General features: G+C 39.6%; 3 protein-coding genes and 1 long non-coding RNA gene across 5 annotated transcripts in view; 2 read left to right on the top strand and 2 right to left on the bottom strand.

The window, feature by feature from the left end:
* Positions 1-729, bottom strand: part of LOC106517446 (transient receptor potential cation channel subfamily M member 4) — an 18831-nt gene extending 18102 nt beyond the window's left edge. The window contains exon 1 of the mRNA XM_014008302.1: positions 568-729. Coding sequence (XP_013863756.1) covers positions 568-594 — 27 coding nt within the window. The 5' untranslated portion in view covers positions 595-729. The remainder of the gene's footprint in view (positions 1-567) is intronic.
* LOC106517447 (uncharacterized) lies at positions 252-2224 on the top strand. The gene is made up of 3 exons (XR_001310211.1): positions 252-461; positions 673-764; positions 2138-2224. It is a non-coding gene; the product is annotated as an uncharacterized LOC106517447 (long non-coding RNA).
* Positions 2225-9678: 7454 nt separating this feature from the next.
* On the top strand, positions 9679-17534 carry LOC106517443 (synembryn-A). 2 transcript variants are annotated; one of them, XM_014008298.1, is made up of 14 exons: positions 9679-9827; positions 10149-10243; positions 10323-10370; positions 11478-11495; positions 11627-11716; positions 11813-12429; positions 12562-12697; positions 12894-13082; positions 13876-13970; positions 14162-14312; positions 14444-14539; positions 15389-15533; positions 15638-15917; positions 17084-17534. In XM_014008298.1, exons 2-14 carry the CDS (start codon positions 10154-10156, stop codon positions 17223-17225), a joined length of 2097 nt encoding a protein of 698 aa, XP_013863752.1. In that variant the 5' UTR covers positions 9679-9827; positions 10149-10153; the 3' UTR covers positions 17226-17534. The 2 variants fall into 2 exon arrangements, with proteins under 2 accessions (XP_013863752.1, XP_013863751.1); XM_014008297.1 differs by having other exon boundaries at positions 9679-9879.
* Positions 17535-17637: 103 nt separating this feature from the next.
* Positions 17638-18615, bottom strand: part of irf3 (interferon regulatory factor 3) — a 10226-nt gene continuing 9248 nt past the window's right edge. The window contains exons 9-11 of the mRNA XM_014008299.1: positions 18212-18501; positions 17997-18115; positions 17638-17878 (exon numbers count right to left, since the gene is read on the bottom strand). Coding sequence (XP_013863753.1) covers positions 17765-17878; positions 17997-18115; positions 18212-18501 — 523 coding nt within the window. The 3' untranslated portion in view covers positions 17638-17764. The remainder of the gene's footprint in view (positions 17879-17996; positions 18116-18211; positions 18502-18615) is intronic.

Below are 18615 nucleotides of genomic sequence, written 5' to 3'. Positions count from 1 at the left end.
TTTTTTTTTTTTTTTTTTTTTTTTTGCGTTACCTCACAATATTTTAGCAATAAATTTCCAGGAAGAGGAAAAAAAAAATCCAGCTTCCACGTGTTTGTGGCAGAGTGTCACGTTGATATTTTGTAGTTTCCTTAGGCTCTGGTCTTTTTCCGTTTCGCTCCTCCTAATTTCCAATTTTCCCAGCCAGCGTCTTATTGCTGCCGCCCCGCCCACACACTCACCTGTTCTCGTTCTACCTGCCAGGTGATTAATTTAGGTTCGTGTTTCCCTATGTTATGTGATCAGTTGATCCCTCGGGGTTTCAACAGCCAGTTCGTGGTTTTCATCCTCCGTGAGCATTTCCTTGAGTTTGAGCCTTTTTTTTTTTTAAATAAACCCGATTTCCCCTTTTTTTTCTCTTCCGTGTTTTTCCGCAACGCTGGGATCAAAAGCTCCACTAATTATGGCATTTTGTATTAAAGGTAAACTCGACTTTTTTCAGTCAGTGCTACACGTTCAGTCTTACAGTTTTCTATCCTGGCTTATCACATATAACAATTATTTGCATTACAACTAAAATCCACCCACCTGATCCGTCTCTGTTGATTCTGACATTTCCTCTTTTTTTCTGTATCGGAAGTCGCTTTGGAAGTTAAGGCTACTTCTTGAGATCAGTCCTCTCCATTCTTCCAGATTAAAGCGCAGCCCACAAATGATTCGTGGGTTAGCTGTTTCAACCCTCAACAGGCTGGATCCAAATCACGCACTGCATCACAGCCACTATGGTAAAGAGTCCACAGGAGACATTTGCATTTTGAAATCCTAGTGAGTTTTCACCGCAGGTGCTTTGGGAAGGATCTGAACCTGAAACAGCAGCACGCCCCCTGTCGGCTGACTGCACAACTGCACAACCTCATACAACAAAGCAACTTCAGTTAAATGGATACTGCTGGCTCCAGTTTTATTGCAAAAAGGAGACATGTTTGCTGGTTTTAGGACAAATAAGATTAGCCCTGTGATGGACTTGTGACTTGTCCAGGGTGTACCCTGCCCCTCGCACTGTGACTGCTGGATATGAGCACCAGTGACCCACGCAACCCTGAAAAGGAAGAAGCGTGTACAGAAAATGGATGGATGGATGGAAGATTAGCAAGTTTCAAAACAGGCAGACTATTTTTAATTCAACCTGTCTGTAAAAGTAAGCGTTTTCTGTCATTTTAATGTCAGCTAAGCTAATGCAATTTAATACGTTCATCCATAACTCATTTCTAGTATTTCAGGTGCAGACAGGCACTCATGCAGCAGACTCACTAATTTAAAGCTAAAAGAAAAAACACCCTGCAAATTTTGTTCCGATTTTATAACAGACGGGATAAAAAGTTCCGTCAAGTCCAATGAAAACTGCAAATTTTAGGTTCGTGTTTTAAAATTGTTTTTAAAAAGCCTTCCTATTTTTTTATTTAATGTTAAAAAACAATTTGTAGTGGTCCGTTCTAACCAACATCTCAGCAGGTTTTTCCAAGTGTGCATAAACACAGACTCTAATGTGGTGTTCATATTAAAATATTTATTGTACAAGACATTTAAATATTGAATACTTTAACATTTTAAAATACATCTTATACAGCATTTGTCAAATATATTTTAACAGCATAATGAGCATCAAACTGTAGTAAATAGTACCAGTTACATAGAGATATTTGGAAGTAAATGGGACACTTTTTCACTTTATATTTATTCCCAGCCCTATCTGCCAAATCCCTGTGGGTCATTGGCCTTCTTTGACTTATCTTTCCCGCTCGTTTTGCTGATGTGGTATAAAGTGTTGGCCAGATTGTGAAGCTGACATGTCCCAAGCTGACATCCACGTTGTGATGTTCGTCGTGGGCGTAACTTTGCAGCCAATCTGTCAGTTCGGAAGGAACAAAGGGCATCAAACTTTTGCATTATAAGCATTACATTAAATATAATACATTTTTTATAAACACTGAACAGCTGAGTTATAATTGATGCTGACATTTCTAAGAAAAGGGGTTATGCCATAATACAGTATATAAAGTCTGTTTCTTTAATTGTGAAGTTTTTAGCATTTCAGGTATTTTATCTTCCTATTTACATCCACTTACAGTATGTCTGGAAACGTGTGCCTGTGTTTCAGGTCGTCAGAGTGAAATGGGACGATCTTCACCAGAGGAGCACGTTGCTCCTGCCTGTCCTCTGACCTCCCCTCACTCAGAGCCTGGAGGATGACGTCTGACCTGCAAACACAAGGCTATGGTATTAATGGAAATGCTCAGAGTTTTTCCATAAAGTTTGAGGAGGATGATCCATTTTCATGTGGGTCACCACTATCACTGTAATCGCAAGTGTATTTTTTATTATCTGACCTGTGGCTCAGTCTCAGTGGGTTGGCAGCAGTCAAAGGCACAGTCAGCAGCATCACAAATGCTATCTCCATACCGCACTCACCTGTGGAGACGAACACAAAAATAAGTACACCAAATAAGAAAATCTGATCTGTAAATATTCAAAACAAATGATTTTTAAATGGTTTTAAAAATGGAGGCTGCTTACCAAGAAAAGGTAAAAACCTGCTGTGGCTCATTAAGTCTCGATGGTGGTTTGATGTCCAAGTTTATGTCTCCTGTCCACTTCTGGTCCTTTATAGTGTGAGGGCAGGGTCAGGGGGTGTGTCCCGGATGTTGTTTTAGGTGTCAGGAGCTCGTTAGAYCAGCTCCCACGCTGGTGTCTAATCAGTTACGTTGGCACTTTTCTGCTTTGTTTGCAGAAGCTGTGAAACAAACGTAAACAATCTTTAACATCCGAGCACAGCATTGTACTTACACTTCAAGTGACCTCGTACCTTCACCGATGTTTACATCCATACTTCTGTTTACTCTCTGCTCCAGCAATACATACAACACCACCACCACCATCCCACTCCTCCCTCCCTTCACATGCTGCTGAGCAATTGTTCCAGAAATCCTTCGTTCATTCATTTCCATCACCTGCAGGAAGCCCCGCTAAGCCCAGAATAACCTTTCGATTCTCCTCCGGGGGTTTTCTTTATCGCCTTATTTTTCCTGTTGGCCTTTTTCCCCTTGAGTCACCATGTTTATTCTTGAAATGTCCTTCACTCACATCCACCTTCCCCTTCAAACTTCAGACACAAACAGCTCCTTGATGTTGCAGCTGCCCCAAACTGAGACTTTTATCAAACTGGGAGCTCCAGAATAGTTGAAAGCTTGATAGATTCATTAAAAATGTTTTCACTGTTGCCAAACAATGAGAACTGTTTAGGAAATTCTCCCAGAAGTGTAAAAACAGGGACAACCTACGAAGGCCTTTATTTATATGTATTAAGGATGTGTTACTATTACATTTAGGGGTGGGTGAAAATATTGATTCATCAATGCATTCCATTTTTTTTCTATTCAATTTCAGTTCAGAAAATTACCTGGATTAATTCAATCTTCTGGCCAGTTTGTTTTTATAATTGAACACCATATTTTCTCAATATAAAATACATTTTTTTAAAAGTGTTAATGTAAAACATTTCTGTTTTATGGGCAAGAAAATAAATATATAAAGATTATCCACAGGGACTCTTAATTATTTTTGTACTTCCTTTTATCATGAAATTGATATCAAAACATAAAACTCTATATCAAATGGGAGTTAAATTTAATTTTGAAACAAAGAATTTAAATAATATTGAACTGTGAGGTTAACAATACCCAGCCCTAATTATGTTAAAACTCTTTGTCCAATATTTTTCTAATAAAACATGCAAATTATACATCAAAACGTAGAGCTTCATCTGAAATAGTGTGCAGTATTTTTTTTTTGTACAACATAGATGAAACTTGCAAAAAATAAATAAATAAATAAGGTGATCATTTGAATGGTGGCCCTGTTGTGGCTCATATGTGATTTGCCAGAGGTGGTCCTTGTATGGACCAGCAACATGTAGACCAAATCAAAACTGGGCCAGTTATGGCATTCCTTCTTAAAACAGTGCCATCGTTGTCAGACCTGGCCCACATTCAGTTGACAAACTTTGCGGTGCCAGTAGTACCAGCTTGACACCAAACCTGGTCCACATCTGCGCTTTACTTGTCCTAACCATGGTGACCTTAATGAGCAGGTTGAACTTTTTTAATCTTGGTTGTCTTTACTCTTAAACATCAAAATGCAAGTATTTTTGCTTAGTTTAGGACAGGGATAGACAATCCTGGTCCTCGAGTGCCGCTGTCCTGCATATTTTACATGTTTCTCTGCTCCAACACACCTGATCTGAATGAACGGTGATTAAAAGACTTCTGCAGAACTTGGAAGAGGTAATTAAATTTCTGAATCAGGTGTGTTGGAGCAGGCAGGGAATCGAGTAAAACATGCGGGACAGCAGCACTTGAGGGCCAGGATTGCCTGCCCCTGGTTTAGAATATAACATACTAATGTTGGGCAGAAGCTGCATCGGCAACCTTCAAAATGTTTACAAAAATGTTTTAATTTCCGTATATCATCCCCATTTTATTCACAGATTTGCTCAGACTTACACACCACCACACCTGAATGCTTTAGGGCTCTTTTCCTGTGACTATTGTCTCGGTAGTTTCTCATTTCTGACTAATGTCCTGAGTCATCATGGTCACACGTGCACAAAAGAGCATAAGCAGCACTCAAATAAATCAGTGTTCGCCTCTGAATAATGGTGGATTACACGATGCAGCAGTGCCTGGATAACACGTGGTGATGTGAGGGATCGTGCGCTCACCAGGAAGCAAAGCAAACCCAGTTTCCACCTGCTGCAGTTTAGCTCTCAGGAAATAAGTCAGCAAAACATTTTAAACTCTAACCACTGCATGTCACTGTAGAGCAGTGGTTCCCAAAGTTGGGGTCGGGACCCACAGTGGGGTCCTGAAAATATTTTCTGAATTAATTACACTAATAAAATGACAATTAATCACATTTTTTTGTTACAAAATAATATGAGTGTACTTAAAATGGAAAAAAATAATGTTATAAATAATGTTCCGATGCTCTTGTTTATTTGACTTGAAAACAACGTTTATCAATTGACAACAGCTGGGGACACAGATCTCTGCTGCAGGTATTTTGTGGGTCAAAAGCTGAAAAGATTGGGAACCACTGCTGTAGAGCACAATGGTTGGATAAAACCCAAACATACCTGGTGTATATTTTATATGTGATACAGCGATTAAAATAAGTATTGAACACGTCACCATTTTTCTCAGTAAATATATTAATAGAGGTGCTAATRACATGAAATTTTCACCAGATGTCGGTAACAACCCAAGTGATCCATACATACAAAGAAATCAAACCATAAATGTCCAGAAATGAAGTTATTTGTAATAATGTGGAATGGCACAGGGAAAAAGTATTGAACACATGAAGAAAGGGAGGTGTAAAAAGGCATGGAAAGCCAAGACACCAGCTGAACTCTCTCAGTAATTAGAAAGCAAGCCTGCCCCTTGTCAGTGCAAGTTAATATCAGCTGGTTCAGTCCCAAAAGATGACCAGGTATCACACAAGAACCATCTGATGATGGGTAAAAGTAAAGAGCTCTCTCAAAACCTTCACAACCTTATTGTTGCAAAGCATAATGATGGCATCGGTTACAGAAGAATGTCTAAACTTCTGAAGGTTCCAGTGAGCACTGTTGGGGCCATAATTCAGAAGTGGAAAGAACATTATTTCACCATAAACCAACCACGACCAGGTGCTCCTCGCAAGATTTCTGACAGAGGAGTGAAAAGAATTATCAGAAGAGTTGTCCAAGAGCCAAGGACCACTTGTGGAGAGCTTCAGAMAGACCTGGAATTAGCAGGTACGTTTGTTTCAAAGAAAACAATAAGTAATGCACTGAACCACCATGGCCTGTATGCACGCTCACCACGCAAGACTCCACTGCTGAAGAAACAGCATGTTGAAGCTCCTTTAAAGTTTGCTGCACAACATTTAAACAAGACTGTGTAATACTGGGAGAATATAGTCTGGTCAGATGAGACCAACATTGAACTGTTTGGATGCCAGAATACACATCATGTTTGGAGGTCAAATGGCACTGCACATCAGCCCAAAAACACCATACCAACAGTGAAGTTTGGAGGTGGGAACATCATGGTGTGGGGCTGTTTTTCAGCATATGGTACTGRCAAACTTCAAATAATTGAAGGAAGGATGAATGGAAAAATGTACAGAGACATTCTTGATAAAAATCTGCTTCCATCTACCAGGATGATGAAGATGAAACGTGGCTGGACATTTCAGCAAGACAATGAGCCCAAACACAAAGCCAAGGAAACTCTCAGCTGGTTTCAGAGAAAGAAACTAAAGCTGCTGGAATGGCCCAGCCAATCACCTGACCTGAATCCAACAGAAAATCTATGGAAAGAACTAAAGATCAGAGTTCATAGAAGAGGTCCACGAAACCTTCAAGATTTGAAGACTGTTTGTGTGGAAGAATGGGCCAAAATCACACCTGAGCAATGCATGCCACTAGTTTCTCCATACAGGAGGCGTCTTGAAGCTGTCATTGACAACAAAGGCTTTTGTACAAAGTATTAGATAAATTTCAGTAAGTGTGTTCAATACTTTTTCCCTGTGCCATTCYACATTATTACAAATAACTTCATTTCTGGACATTTATGGTTTGATTTCTTTGTATGTATGGATCACTTGGGTTGTTACCAACATCTAATGAAAATTTCATGTCATTAGCACCTCTAGTAATATATTTACTGAGAATAATGGTGACACGTTCAATACTTATTTTACCCGCTGTATGTGATAGTTGAGATATTTCAAAGTGGGGTTGTATGGAAAATTTGTGTACAAATAGTATCCTGCTTGTTGTAGACAGCCATTTGATCGTCTTAGTTTAAGGAAACAGTTTTATTCTGGTTGCATTGACAAGCTAATAAATGGAAATAAATCTAAAGTGAATCAATTAAATAACTTCTGTCTCAAATGTTTTATAGTGATTCGTACGAGCCATGACATCACCATTACATTACACGACTCCTTCCAAATAATTTTATGGTAGCCCACACTAAGAAAAAGTAAAAGCAGCAGCTAGCTGTAGCACTTCTGGTGTAGCCTGAGTCACGACCAGCTCAAATATCAGGTTTCCTCTGGAATAATGTATGTAAACAAAACTTACAGCAGTGAATTGTTTTTATAGCTTGAGTCACTATGAAACATTCAACATTGGAGTTTTTATTCAGCCGAAAGCCATTTTGATTGTGGCTCCTCTTAGATAAACCATTAACTCATCATTATAATCAGAAATAATATTTTATTTTTTCAAACTGAAATCATTCTGAGAGCGATCTACAGCAGGTAARACATTACTTGGTCATAACCTTTTCACAGAGCCGCACTTCATATTATCTGCACTATCCTTTTAAAATGTTGTARCTGCCTACAGCTGTGGTTTAATCTGATCATGATGTCTCAACGATCTGTTTGCCTATATTATGTTACAGAAATGATCAAACATTGAAGTCAATTAAAATATTAAAAAAATACACAAAATTGTTGTTTAAATTAAAAGTGGAAGTAAATTCACAGTTTTGCGTCGTTATTCTGGAGCTTATTGACGTCTTTATTCTGAGGTCAGCTGATTTAAAGTAGAAGTTTTGTGTTCCAGTCCGGTACTGTAAGTTCACAGTTATCACAAAGGTTGTAGCTTTAACCTGCTATCCAATTCATCTTCCACGATGGCACTTTGTGAGGACTTCTCTGACTTTTCTCCCACTGTCTGTGACGTATGAGCATCCTGTTGTTTTAAGCTTCCAGCTACCAGCTGTCCCCTCTAGCCCCCCACCCAGACTCATTTCCTCCACACACTGGGCATGGGAGAGAGTATCCTGCCAGGAAGGCTTGTCTTTTACTCGCACATTATCCTTTAATCAGTTTCTTTGGAGGAAACACTTGTCACAAGCATGTGAACTGTTCTGTAAACTTCCATGAGACTCAGAGTAAGAAGAAGGTTAACAGTGCTTTAAGGACGGGGTGGTTATTTTATCTCGTTTTATTATTATGGGATTATATAAAGTAAGATTTTGGCCCTTTTTTAAAATTTGCTCCAATTTTTAAAGTTAATAAAATCTGTAGAAAAATCTTCAAATTTACTGTAAATTGAAATACTTCCTGATATTAACTCTTCAACTGGCATAAAAATGTGTAAATAATCATCTTACTCGGCCATGAGATTACTGCCATCTTGTGGAAACAGAAGCAAACATTGGTAAGAATAAATGTCTAGTATTCCTTGAAGCAGGGGTACCCAAACATTTTCCCTGAGAGGGCCAAAATGAAAATAGATCCAGGACTGCGGGCCAAATGCAATAATATAATACATGAAATACAAATACTTTTTAAAGTAAAGTCCTTTATTTTTAACGATTATGCTATGCAATGGGCCTCTTTTGTTTTAGTCTGCACTTGGAGAAAGTCTGCTCAAGTAGCAAAGGCTCATGGAACATTTCATAAATTAATAAAATGTGAATTTTTGTGGCCTTGTAAAGTGTACACATCTACATGTGTGGTTAAATCTGATCTGAGTATTTCTTGTCATTTCATGTTTCATGTTTAATCCTAATAAATCAAAGATAAAGTCAGCACCATACCTTAAATGAAAACTATCTTCACCACAGCCCTTTTATATAGTCATTTGATCAATGGAAATACTGTGTTTCTGCATAGGATAACAGGTTACAACCTTGTAACTTTGGCAACTGTTGGTGGGCCAAATCAAATGGCTTGGTGGGCCAAATTTGGCCCGCGGGCCCCACTTTGGGCTCCTCTGCCTTGAAGGAATGCACATCCCACGTCRYTTCTTATGCCTCAGGTTTAAACTGAGTCGTAGCTGTTTCAGTCAAACCTTAAAAATACTGTTATGCACAATCACATTCAACACTTTGAAATGTCATGCTCAATTATTCCCCCCCCCCCCCCACACACACACACACACCGAAAGTTTTAATAAAATCCATGCAGTGATTAACGAGATATTTTGCTAACAGGCAAACAAAATCGACTCCAAACAGTTAATAGTAACAGTTTAAACAAAACTCTTGTGCTATCTGTTAGTGCTTATTATACGTGTCGGGGAAGACTTTCAGACACTATTGCGCTAAATTTTAGGTCAATATCTGTAAGTTTCTCTAAGTTAAAGACATTGTTTTTATAAGGCCAATTGGCTGYAGAGGGCATCCAGTGATTACTTTGTGAAAGTTTCATTACAATTTGCTCACAGGCAAAAACATAGTCATCCGCCTTCATTTTTCAGTTAGCAGCAAAAAAAAAAAAAAATCTTAAGTGACGCAGCAGATGCATTTTACTGCAATGTTTTTCAAGTACAGCTTGTCCATCATTAGCACCAGCATGGTTATGTAACAACTCGGAGGAACTGGGTAAAAACAAAAAAAGTAAAGACTCAAATTTTATTGGTTGTCTTAACATCTCCTGATTTATTAACAGATTTTAGTCAAATTTCTGGTAAAGCTGGACAGAAAGCAGCACTTKTGCAAACTGAGTATAGTAAACCTTGGAGAGGTTGAAAGGTCGTCGCAGGCAGATATAATCTTAGAGTCCATTAGTGGATTATAACCATGAACGCCTGCTGGCTCCTGCATCTCTTTTGGATTAAAGAGAGAGAGAGCGAAATACAGGCTGGCATGACGGTGAYCAGAAAGCAATTGAATTGAAACAAAATTAAGTGCAGGACTCAACGCGGTGCACATACGTGGAAAAGGACTTGGCAGCGGGCAGAATTGAAATCAGAGGAGTCAGAACACTAAACTGTAAGATTTAAGGTAATTTTATTCACCTACAGTTTAACAGCTGACTGGTAGTGATCCGCTCAAGGTAAGTGCACACAAACATTGTAATGTAAAATCTTTCTGAATATACTTTTATGTGTGCATTATAATTATCTGTATATTCTCACACATAATTAAGAACAAAGAAGCACTTCTCATTTATTGTATTTATTTCACTTTTTTTATTCAACAGCAATACAAATAAATCTTAAGTGTTGCAGTGTTTTTAGCATTCATTCAATAATTCATTCTCATTATTTTTGTGCAAATTAAATTGAGTTATTGTCTGAATAATTTGTGTGTGTGTGTGTGCAGGAAGCATGGACGTGAACATTGAGGGGATTATCCAATGCATCAAGCAGGGGGATGAGAATGGTGTTCATGTGCAGCTGCAACAGTTCAACAAAGAGGTAAGTCGACAACAAAACCTCACGTGGTTCTGTACACAGTTCACTTCGGCAGATGACCTCATCGTTTGCCCTTTTCCAGTACGCRCAGTGTTTCTTCTTTGATGCGGAGGAGAGGGAACGGCGGAGGGTGAGTTCCTGCTGCACCCAGAGAAAGTTAGTCTTCAATCACCCCACCCCAGCCACTCGTCCCCACCCCCACCCCCACTGTGATTAGTGTTTCTGCTGCATCAGTTGTCCCTGATCCTCTCTCCRTGTTGAGTTCAGACAGAGGGAGAGAAACTGCACTCTTTATCGTTTAAAGGGATAGTTCGGGTCTTTGAAGTGAGCTTCTGTGGAAAGGTTATGAACAATAAAATAACCTCTTGTAAATAGCACTTTCAATAACCTCTGTTAATTATGACCTGTGGGGCTAGGACCACAATAATTTGCTGTTAACTCAAAATAAATCTAACCCTTCATTTGAACTCTAATATTTGTATATTGGTCAGATTTGCATGACAGATAGTGGCAGCATAGACGGCTTATTTTGTCATTAAAAGGGGGGCAAACATAGGAAAGGAAAATCTAAACATTTGTATTAAAGACATCAGAGTAATAGTCTATTTAATGTAATACAACTGATTGATGTAATGGAAAATAGAAATCCTGTGCTGATTTTACCTTTTATTTATTTTGTTATTAAACAAACTTTGGCTAAATGCTGATTCAAAACCAGAACATTTGCAAAGCTTTCCCATTTAGGACACATTTAGTCCAATATTAGTTCAGACACCTGTTCACTTCAAGTCAAACCTGGTGTATTTCCAGCTGGGATATCCTGATAATTCTGCAAGAATAATCTTGTAATTCACAATGGACAACAGTTTAATAGTTTATTTTAAAAAAGCATTCACGTTATGTTTTTAAATTATGAGATTGAAGTTATTTTAAGACACAAATTCACTTTGGTTTTGGCCCCTGCTGATAGCTCATCAGTTTGATCAGAATTGAACTCCATTTCTTCAAAGTGGGGTTGTTCAATCAGCTCTCTACAACAGGTGAGATATTAATTGTTCACTTGTCATTTGGCTTGTATGTTCGCTTCTATTATCACAAATCTGATCAGCAGCTTTCTGGTTAGACTTTTAGAGGAATCTCTGTGCTTTTGTTGGAACTGTACATGCTTTGTCGGCTGACATTTTAGTCTTTTTTTTGTCACCTGACCCACTGAATATGGATGGTCCAATCCCTGCAGCAAAGAAAACTGGAGAAGGTAAGATGCTGCCAGGGTTCAGACGCTGAACAGCAGTGTGTTAGCTACACATAAAAACTGCCAAAACTGATCCAAAAAGAAAACGTAATGTGAAATTTTTAATTGATTTCTTCATTTCATTGTTGTATCAGTTCAAGGAGAATAAAGTGAGGGATCTTGCTGATTCTGACTCTGACAATGAGGACTTCAAACAGGAAGATCGAGGCCTCATCCTCAGACAGGTTAGATGCTGTCACTCTTTGAATATAAATTTAAGATCCTTGGRATTTTTAAAGGTTCGTCACTGCTTKTTTATTTGTTCCTGTCCCTTTCTGCAGAATTTAGCTGTTGTTCTTGCGAGGTTCATAAAAGCAGGAGTCAAAGTTCCCCTGCTGAGAGTCTCTCTGCGCTCCCTGAGGATCCTGACCAGAGACAAAAAGATCCTGGGCCACTTGGTGACTGACGGCACTCTCCTGACGTTGGCCAAACTAGCGGGGCTGACCACCAGCAGTGATGCCAGCGACGAATTCAACGACCCAGACTCTGATTTCTACGATAACGTCATCGCTTCCCTCGCAGAGGCCAAAGTGCTGCAGCGTCCCAGGGAAGAGGACGAGGGTGGAGCCGACGCTGTTGAACAGAACGAGGAGYGTCCTCTCATTGACGAGGACTCAAAAAGCGACACCAGCACCGTCAACAGCGAAGATCCGGACAGCAACAGCTGTCTCGGCTCGAGCCACAGGACCAGCATCAATGAGATGCACAGAGGCGGGAGCCATCAGAAGGTGCTGGAGCGAGGGAGGAAAGACCGCAGGGAGAGCAAGATGGACGGCGAGGAAGAAGAGGATGGGGAAGGGGAGCTRGGAGAGGAGACAGTGAGGAAAGAGGCCTTGAAGGTTCTGTGTAATGTGGTGTACAACAGCACCTGGGCACAGGAGAGGTTCAGCTCACTCAGGTGGGGCAACTCACAAAACGCACACAAACGTACAATCTCACAAATTCACGCAGACACACTGAACTGAACAGAGAGAAAGACACATGCCAACGTATTTCCAGTCATTCAACCCTGTAATATTTCTTCTGTCAGGCTTCTGAGTGGTCTCATCCAGCGTCTGTCCTCCGGTGTCAGCTGGTCGCCTCCTTCCAGTGTTCAGTTCTACGAGCTTCGCCTCATGTTCCTCGTCACCGCTCTGCGGCCGGAGCTCAGCGTTCAGCTTCGGCAGGTAGCCTATCTGTGGGAATGTGTTTCAGACAGGGCTTGCTGCGAGAATGGGTGAATTTATGACCCTGAACACATGTAAAAATAATGTGCATTAAGGGGTGCTGCAGCACCCTCCACACCCCAACTTCCCAGAGCCATAACTGGTAGCCATTATGTGAGCTCTGTTGTCACTGAGTATTTCTTCCTTTGCCCTCCAGGAGGGAGGGGTGCCCATCCTCACCGCCGCCTTGGAGAGGTGCCTGGAGGTCCAGTGGAAGGAGCAGTATGAGTGTGTGCTGGACCCCGCGGCTCCCCCCATCTCTCCGGAGGCCTCTCAACGTATCACAGAGATCCTCAAAATCCTCTTCACTATCACCTACAGCAGCCACAAGCAGGAGCCAAGTGAGGTACGTCAGGGTGAGAATGTGATCAACTCCTCAGGCTTTCAGAACTTTATAGAAAATCAAAATCTTTACTTCCTGTGTGTCACTGTTCACGTCCAGAAAACTGGAGGAATGAGTCATGACATTATGGCAAGCCATTTTAGCATAAAATCAGATTCACAACACTTCCATCCCAGATATCTGAAATTGAATTATGACTAGTCATATTTGTTATTTAAGATATCTCTAATTACATTTTGACTAGTATAAATGACGTCAGATTTACCTTTTGAAGTCTATGGAGGCTTCAATTCAAGATATCTTAAAAGGAATTTTGACTTAGCAAAATACAATTATAGATATCTCTTAGTTAGTTTTTACTAGTCACTAGTTGCTTTCAAAATATCTCACTTGTAGTTCTGGCTAGTCATAATTCCAATTAAAGATATCTTAGATGACATCATTATTTAAGATATCTTAAATGTAATTTTAGACATCACAAATAAAAATCTGACTAGTTAAAATTCAATTACAGATACCTTGAAAGCAAATAATGACTAGTCAAAACTAARTTAGAGAYATCTRGATCTGTAATTTTGACTRTTMAAAATTCCTTTTAAGATATCTTGAATTGGAATTATGACYAGTCAGAATGTTAATACAGATATCTTAMATAAGCTTCCGAATAGTCARAATGTAGTTATTCCTAGTCAAAACTCATTTKTAGATATYTAGAATGTRATTACAGATTGTCAGAYGAAASCGATTATATGCTAAAATGGCTTRCCTTWGAGATKTGGGTTTTCTCTGTCTGTAGGATGATGCAGCTCTKTACAGACACCTGGTGGCGATTCTTCGTCTCTGCCTGATGAGGACATGCATGCTCCCAGAGGATACTGACGAGCTACAAGGGTGAACTGAACTGTCTATTACTATTTCCAATAAAATCCTATAGTTCTTGTTTGTTTTTTTATGTTTACAACATGCACAACAAAGGTACAAGCCAAGATTGATCAAAAAAAAAAAAGCAACCCCTATGGAGTTTTTATTCATTCAAATACAGCATGCACCAAACACTAACTGTGCGTGTCTGAACCCTGCAGTCACACAGTCAACCTGCTGTCAGCGCTGCCTCTCCAGTGTCTCGATGTGCTGCTGGTCGTCTCTCTGCAGCCAGACTCCAAACAGAGTCTGGGAGTCAACATGGACTGTGTGCACATGCTGCTGACGTTCATGGAGAGGCGCCTGGAGTTGGTGGGGGAGAAATCTGTTTTATGACTTATCTTCCTTTTTTAAAAAAAAAAGAAAAAAGAAAACACTTTCTTTATTCTAAGAGAGAGCCTCAACATTTAAAGGATACAATTTTATGTCTTTGTCCTTTTCAGGGAGAAAGAATCAAAGAGAAACTGACGCCGATCCTGAATCTGCTGACGGAGAGCTGCAGGGCTCACAGGGAAACACGCCTGTACATTAGGAAACATGTAAAGTTACCTCAAAATACTCACTTTTTAATTTATATACACGCTGCAGGATATGAACTGTGACAGCAGGTGGCACTTGTAACATCTAAGCCAGGGGTGCCCAAACATTTTCCCTGAAAGGGCCAAAATGAAAACTGATCTGATGGCTGTGGGCCGAATGCAACAATATAATACATGAAATGCAAATGCTTCTTAAGTAAAGTTGTTTTATTTTTTATTATTAAGCTAGCAGCCAGTGCTGTGTCCCACATTTTTTATTTTTTGTTAGCCAATGGATGTGCAGAAAATTTGATGCACACTCGAGCAGCAAAGGCTCATGGGACGTTTCATAAATTAAAATTTGTATTTGTGGGCTTATAAAGTGTGCAAATCTAGATGTGTGCTTAACTCTAATCTAAATGTCTCTTGAAGTGAATTTTATGTTTAATTTTAATATAATTCAAAGATAACGTACGTGCCATAAATTAAAACAGCCTTTCATAATTGAACTAACGGTTGGAATGACTAAGTGGAAATATAATGTTTCTACATAGAACAGGAGAATACAACCTAGTAGCCAAAAGAACTCCTGGTGGGCCAAATCAAATGGCTTGGCGGGCCAATTTTGGCCTGCGGGCCCCACTTTGGGCATCTGTGATCTWAGCAAAGAAGGTCCATGAGAAGCACCTCTTTTGTTATCTGGCATAATAAATGTCCTTATTTCTTAAGCTTTTTAGCTCTTTGATTTCTAATATTTACATTGTGTGAGTAGTTTGTGTTATATTTTTCTCAGTTGTTTTACTTTTGAGGGTTTTCTTGGTATTTTTTAAATCGACATCACCGAAAGTCAGAAAGTATGTCTCTGATTAGATCCTTCCTCCTCTGAGAGATGTCTCACAAAGACCAGAGGAAGGCACCACAGTGAAGAGCCGCCTGGTTCGTCTCATGACTCATTTGGACACAGACCTCAAACACTGCGCCGCTGACCTCCTCTTTGTCCTCTGCAAGGAAAATGGTAAACTTCATTATTCCTCTGCATCAAAGCAGATAAAACAAATCCATTCTGACTCGTAGGGTATGCACATCCCCTTGGTTCACCTTCACTTCTTCCCTTCCCAGTGAGGCGTTTTGTCAAATACACAGGCTACGGTAACGCAGCAGGCCTGCTGGCCACCCGGGGCCTCCTGGGAGGTCAGAGGGCCAGGAACTCCAGCTCTGAGGCCCAGTACTCCAGCGACTCGGATTCGGACACAGAGGAGTACCGGCAGGTGAAAGACCGCATCAACCCTGTGACGGGGCGGGTGGAGGCCGAGCAGCCGGACCCCATGGAGGGCATGACAGAGGAGGAGAAGGAGGAGGAGGCAAAGAGGCTCATCATGCTCTTCAACAAGCTGTCCAGGTCAGCAAAAAAAAAAAAAAAAAAAAAAAAAAGAGAGAGAGAGAGAAAATTGGCTCAAGAAAAAAATGACCTTAACAAAAAATCCTCAAGATCAAACAGTCATTATTGATGCATAAAAAGATTGCTCATATAAATATGTTCTCACTAAAATTAAAATAGTTTACTCTTATAATTAAAGCTATTCATTGTTACAGGTATGAAATCAAACAGTTTAGTTCAGTTTGAACGAGTTTTCTCCCGTAGCTTTTCAGATATAGTGATACACAGTTTTAAAATGCAGGTATGCACTGCTGAATCTGTATTGAAAAAAAAAATAAACATGTGGAAGCTTGAGTCACATGATTAGGATTAGGCTGACTGTAGTCTGATTAGGTAAACAAATGCAGAACCAGACACAAATAGAATTTCAACTCATAAAAAGATAAAGATCAGCAGGTAAACATGTGCAGCTTCTGCAAAACTATTTCCAGGCCTTTCAGTTCACTGACCTACTTTCAGACACTTCTGTTCTTGTAGTAGTAGTAGTAGTAGTAGTAGTAGTAGTAGTAGTAGTAAGTAGGCTAGTCAGAAATTTTTACCTAGACACATTTATTGTTGATCAAAAAAAAAAAAAAAGAAACTGTGCATATACTGTTTTTAATTTTGTGGGGAAAAAAGTCAGGTCTTTATGACTTTGCCATGAGTACTCTTAACGACTAAAATAAAAATGCTGCATGACTAATATCCCTGTTTCTTTTCTTTTTCAAAACAATAAATAACATGATTTACATGTTTACAGTTATGTAAATAAAAAAAACATACAAAATAAGAAAAAGCTAAGTGTCAGAGAAAACCTGTGAGGGCAAATACAAAAGCCACATAGCAGGATGATAAATACATTTGGGAAGGTTATGAAGACGGAGGACTGGAAAAGCATATATTAATAAATATTAAGAGATCTGTCTATAACTTCATTTTTTTCAAATAGTTTTAATTTCTGTTTCGTTTTTAAAGTTTGACAATCTATTTGTAAAAAAGCTTAWAGCCAGTAATAAATTATGTAATGTTTGATTTTCCGTTTAACCACTTTACCTTACATGACCTGCCTGTTATTATTAGGTGCTGAATTAAAAGAAAAGCCCAGTTGTCAGCTGATGTTCATGTCTCTTTCCACTTGTTTTCTGCAGAGATAACATCATCCAGCCGATGGGGGTGGATGAAGAAGGGAAACTTGTCCCAATGAAGGGTCTGGAGGAAAATCCCCTCGCTGAGGAGACCAAGTCTGAGTTGGAGGATGAAGCAGAGTCAGACAAAGAAGACAAGGACTGAAACATGTTGAAATCATTATTTCACTTTATTGTTTTTGTTTTGTAAACACTGGATTTGTCAGAGCATGCCATAAAAACTATAAAACGTGACAATTCTCATTCAAACATAACCATTCTGACAGGAACTAAACGTTTAAAAGGACATAAAATAACTTTAAATTCCTTTAAACAAAAAGGCATGTACAGCAGCTTTATCTTCGGTTTGAGTTAAGAATGAAATTGTTTTAGTTCCTGATAAGGACTCAATTTATCAAAACTGTTTCAATAAAGTCTCAAATCTCTGTCAGCAAAAAATGCTGCTGTAAAATGATACTGTCCTCTTTATTTCTATATACAAAAACCTTAAAGAACAATGTGAAACAAAGGACAAATTTCAATTATGTGTACCTATGGGATTTTGTTAAGCACCAGCAATCCCAGCAGCATTTTCAGTACACGTTATTGATCTGAGATGATCTGTTTGTAAAATCAAGACTTACAATCTTCACAGAACTACGGAACACAAACAGGGTAAACAAAGACATTCTGCAGGTAAACACATCAACACTGCTCCATCATTTCTTCAAGTGACACCTGCAGTTCCACAGACTGCAGAGAGGAGGCGCCACCTTCAACAGCTATGTTCTTCAGTGACTCTGCTGCTGTTAAGGTCACCTGAGAAAGAAAAACAAAAGGAGGGGGCAATCAAATGATGAAGATGAAAACAAGTCAGTATAAAACGTGAGAATCAGTGCTCATTGTTTCTTGTAAACTGAAAACCAAACTGGCATACCTCAACTGAGAGGAGTTTCTTCTCCAGCGGTCTGTTCTCTGGGTCAGGCCACTTCTCCCCGAGACAGAAGAACAGGGAGCAGGGAGGACACTCACCTCCGTTACTGAAATCAATAATCCCTAGAAGAAAACAGCCACTTTAAAGTGCTGACATCCAACACATTGTACATGCCTTCTGTTTGCTGTTATAATCCTACAGCTGTTCCTTTTACACACCTTTGATAAAGTCCCTGAGCAGGAAAAGTGGTTCTGGCTGCAGTTTAGAAATCTCTCTCGGCCGTCTGCTGCCATCAAACTTAGAGAGGCTCCAGAAGGCTTTGGTTTCGCCGCACCGCTGGCCGTACACCACGTAACCTGAGACCCGCAGCTCCAGCCCGTTGCCCAGCATTTCCAGAATCCTTTCGGTCAGCCTAGATTGGGTTTGATCCAGAATGTCTTTAGGTTGTGGCAGAGAGACCAGGGAAAGGCCCGTCCCAGGATCCATAACTGGATGGTTGAGTTCAGGCCTAATGAAAGAAAAGACATTTTGGATCTTATTTTCACAAATCGATCCTCCATATATGGCATATCTGGAGTTATAAATACTTCAATCTCGGATCATTCACTTATTCATGTCATTA

The sequence above is a fragment of the Austrofundulus limnaeus genome, unplaced genomic scaffold (genome assembly GCF_001266775.1).
Source record: "Austrofundulus limnaeus strain Quisiro unplaced genomic scaffold, Austrofundulus_limnaeus-1.0 Scaffold48, whole genome shotgun sequence".
In the NCBI taxonomy this organism is placed as follows: Eukaryota; Metazoa; Chordata; class Actinopteri; order Cyprinodontiformes; family Rivulidae; genus Austrofundulus; species Austrofundulus limnaeus.
Note: the sequence above shows the minus strand (reverse complement) of the source record. Positions and strands in the feature narration are given on the sequence as shown.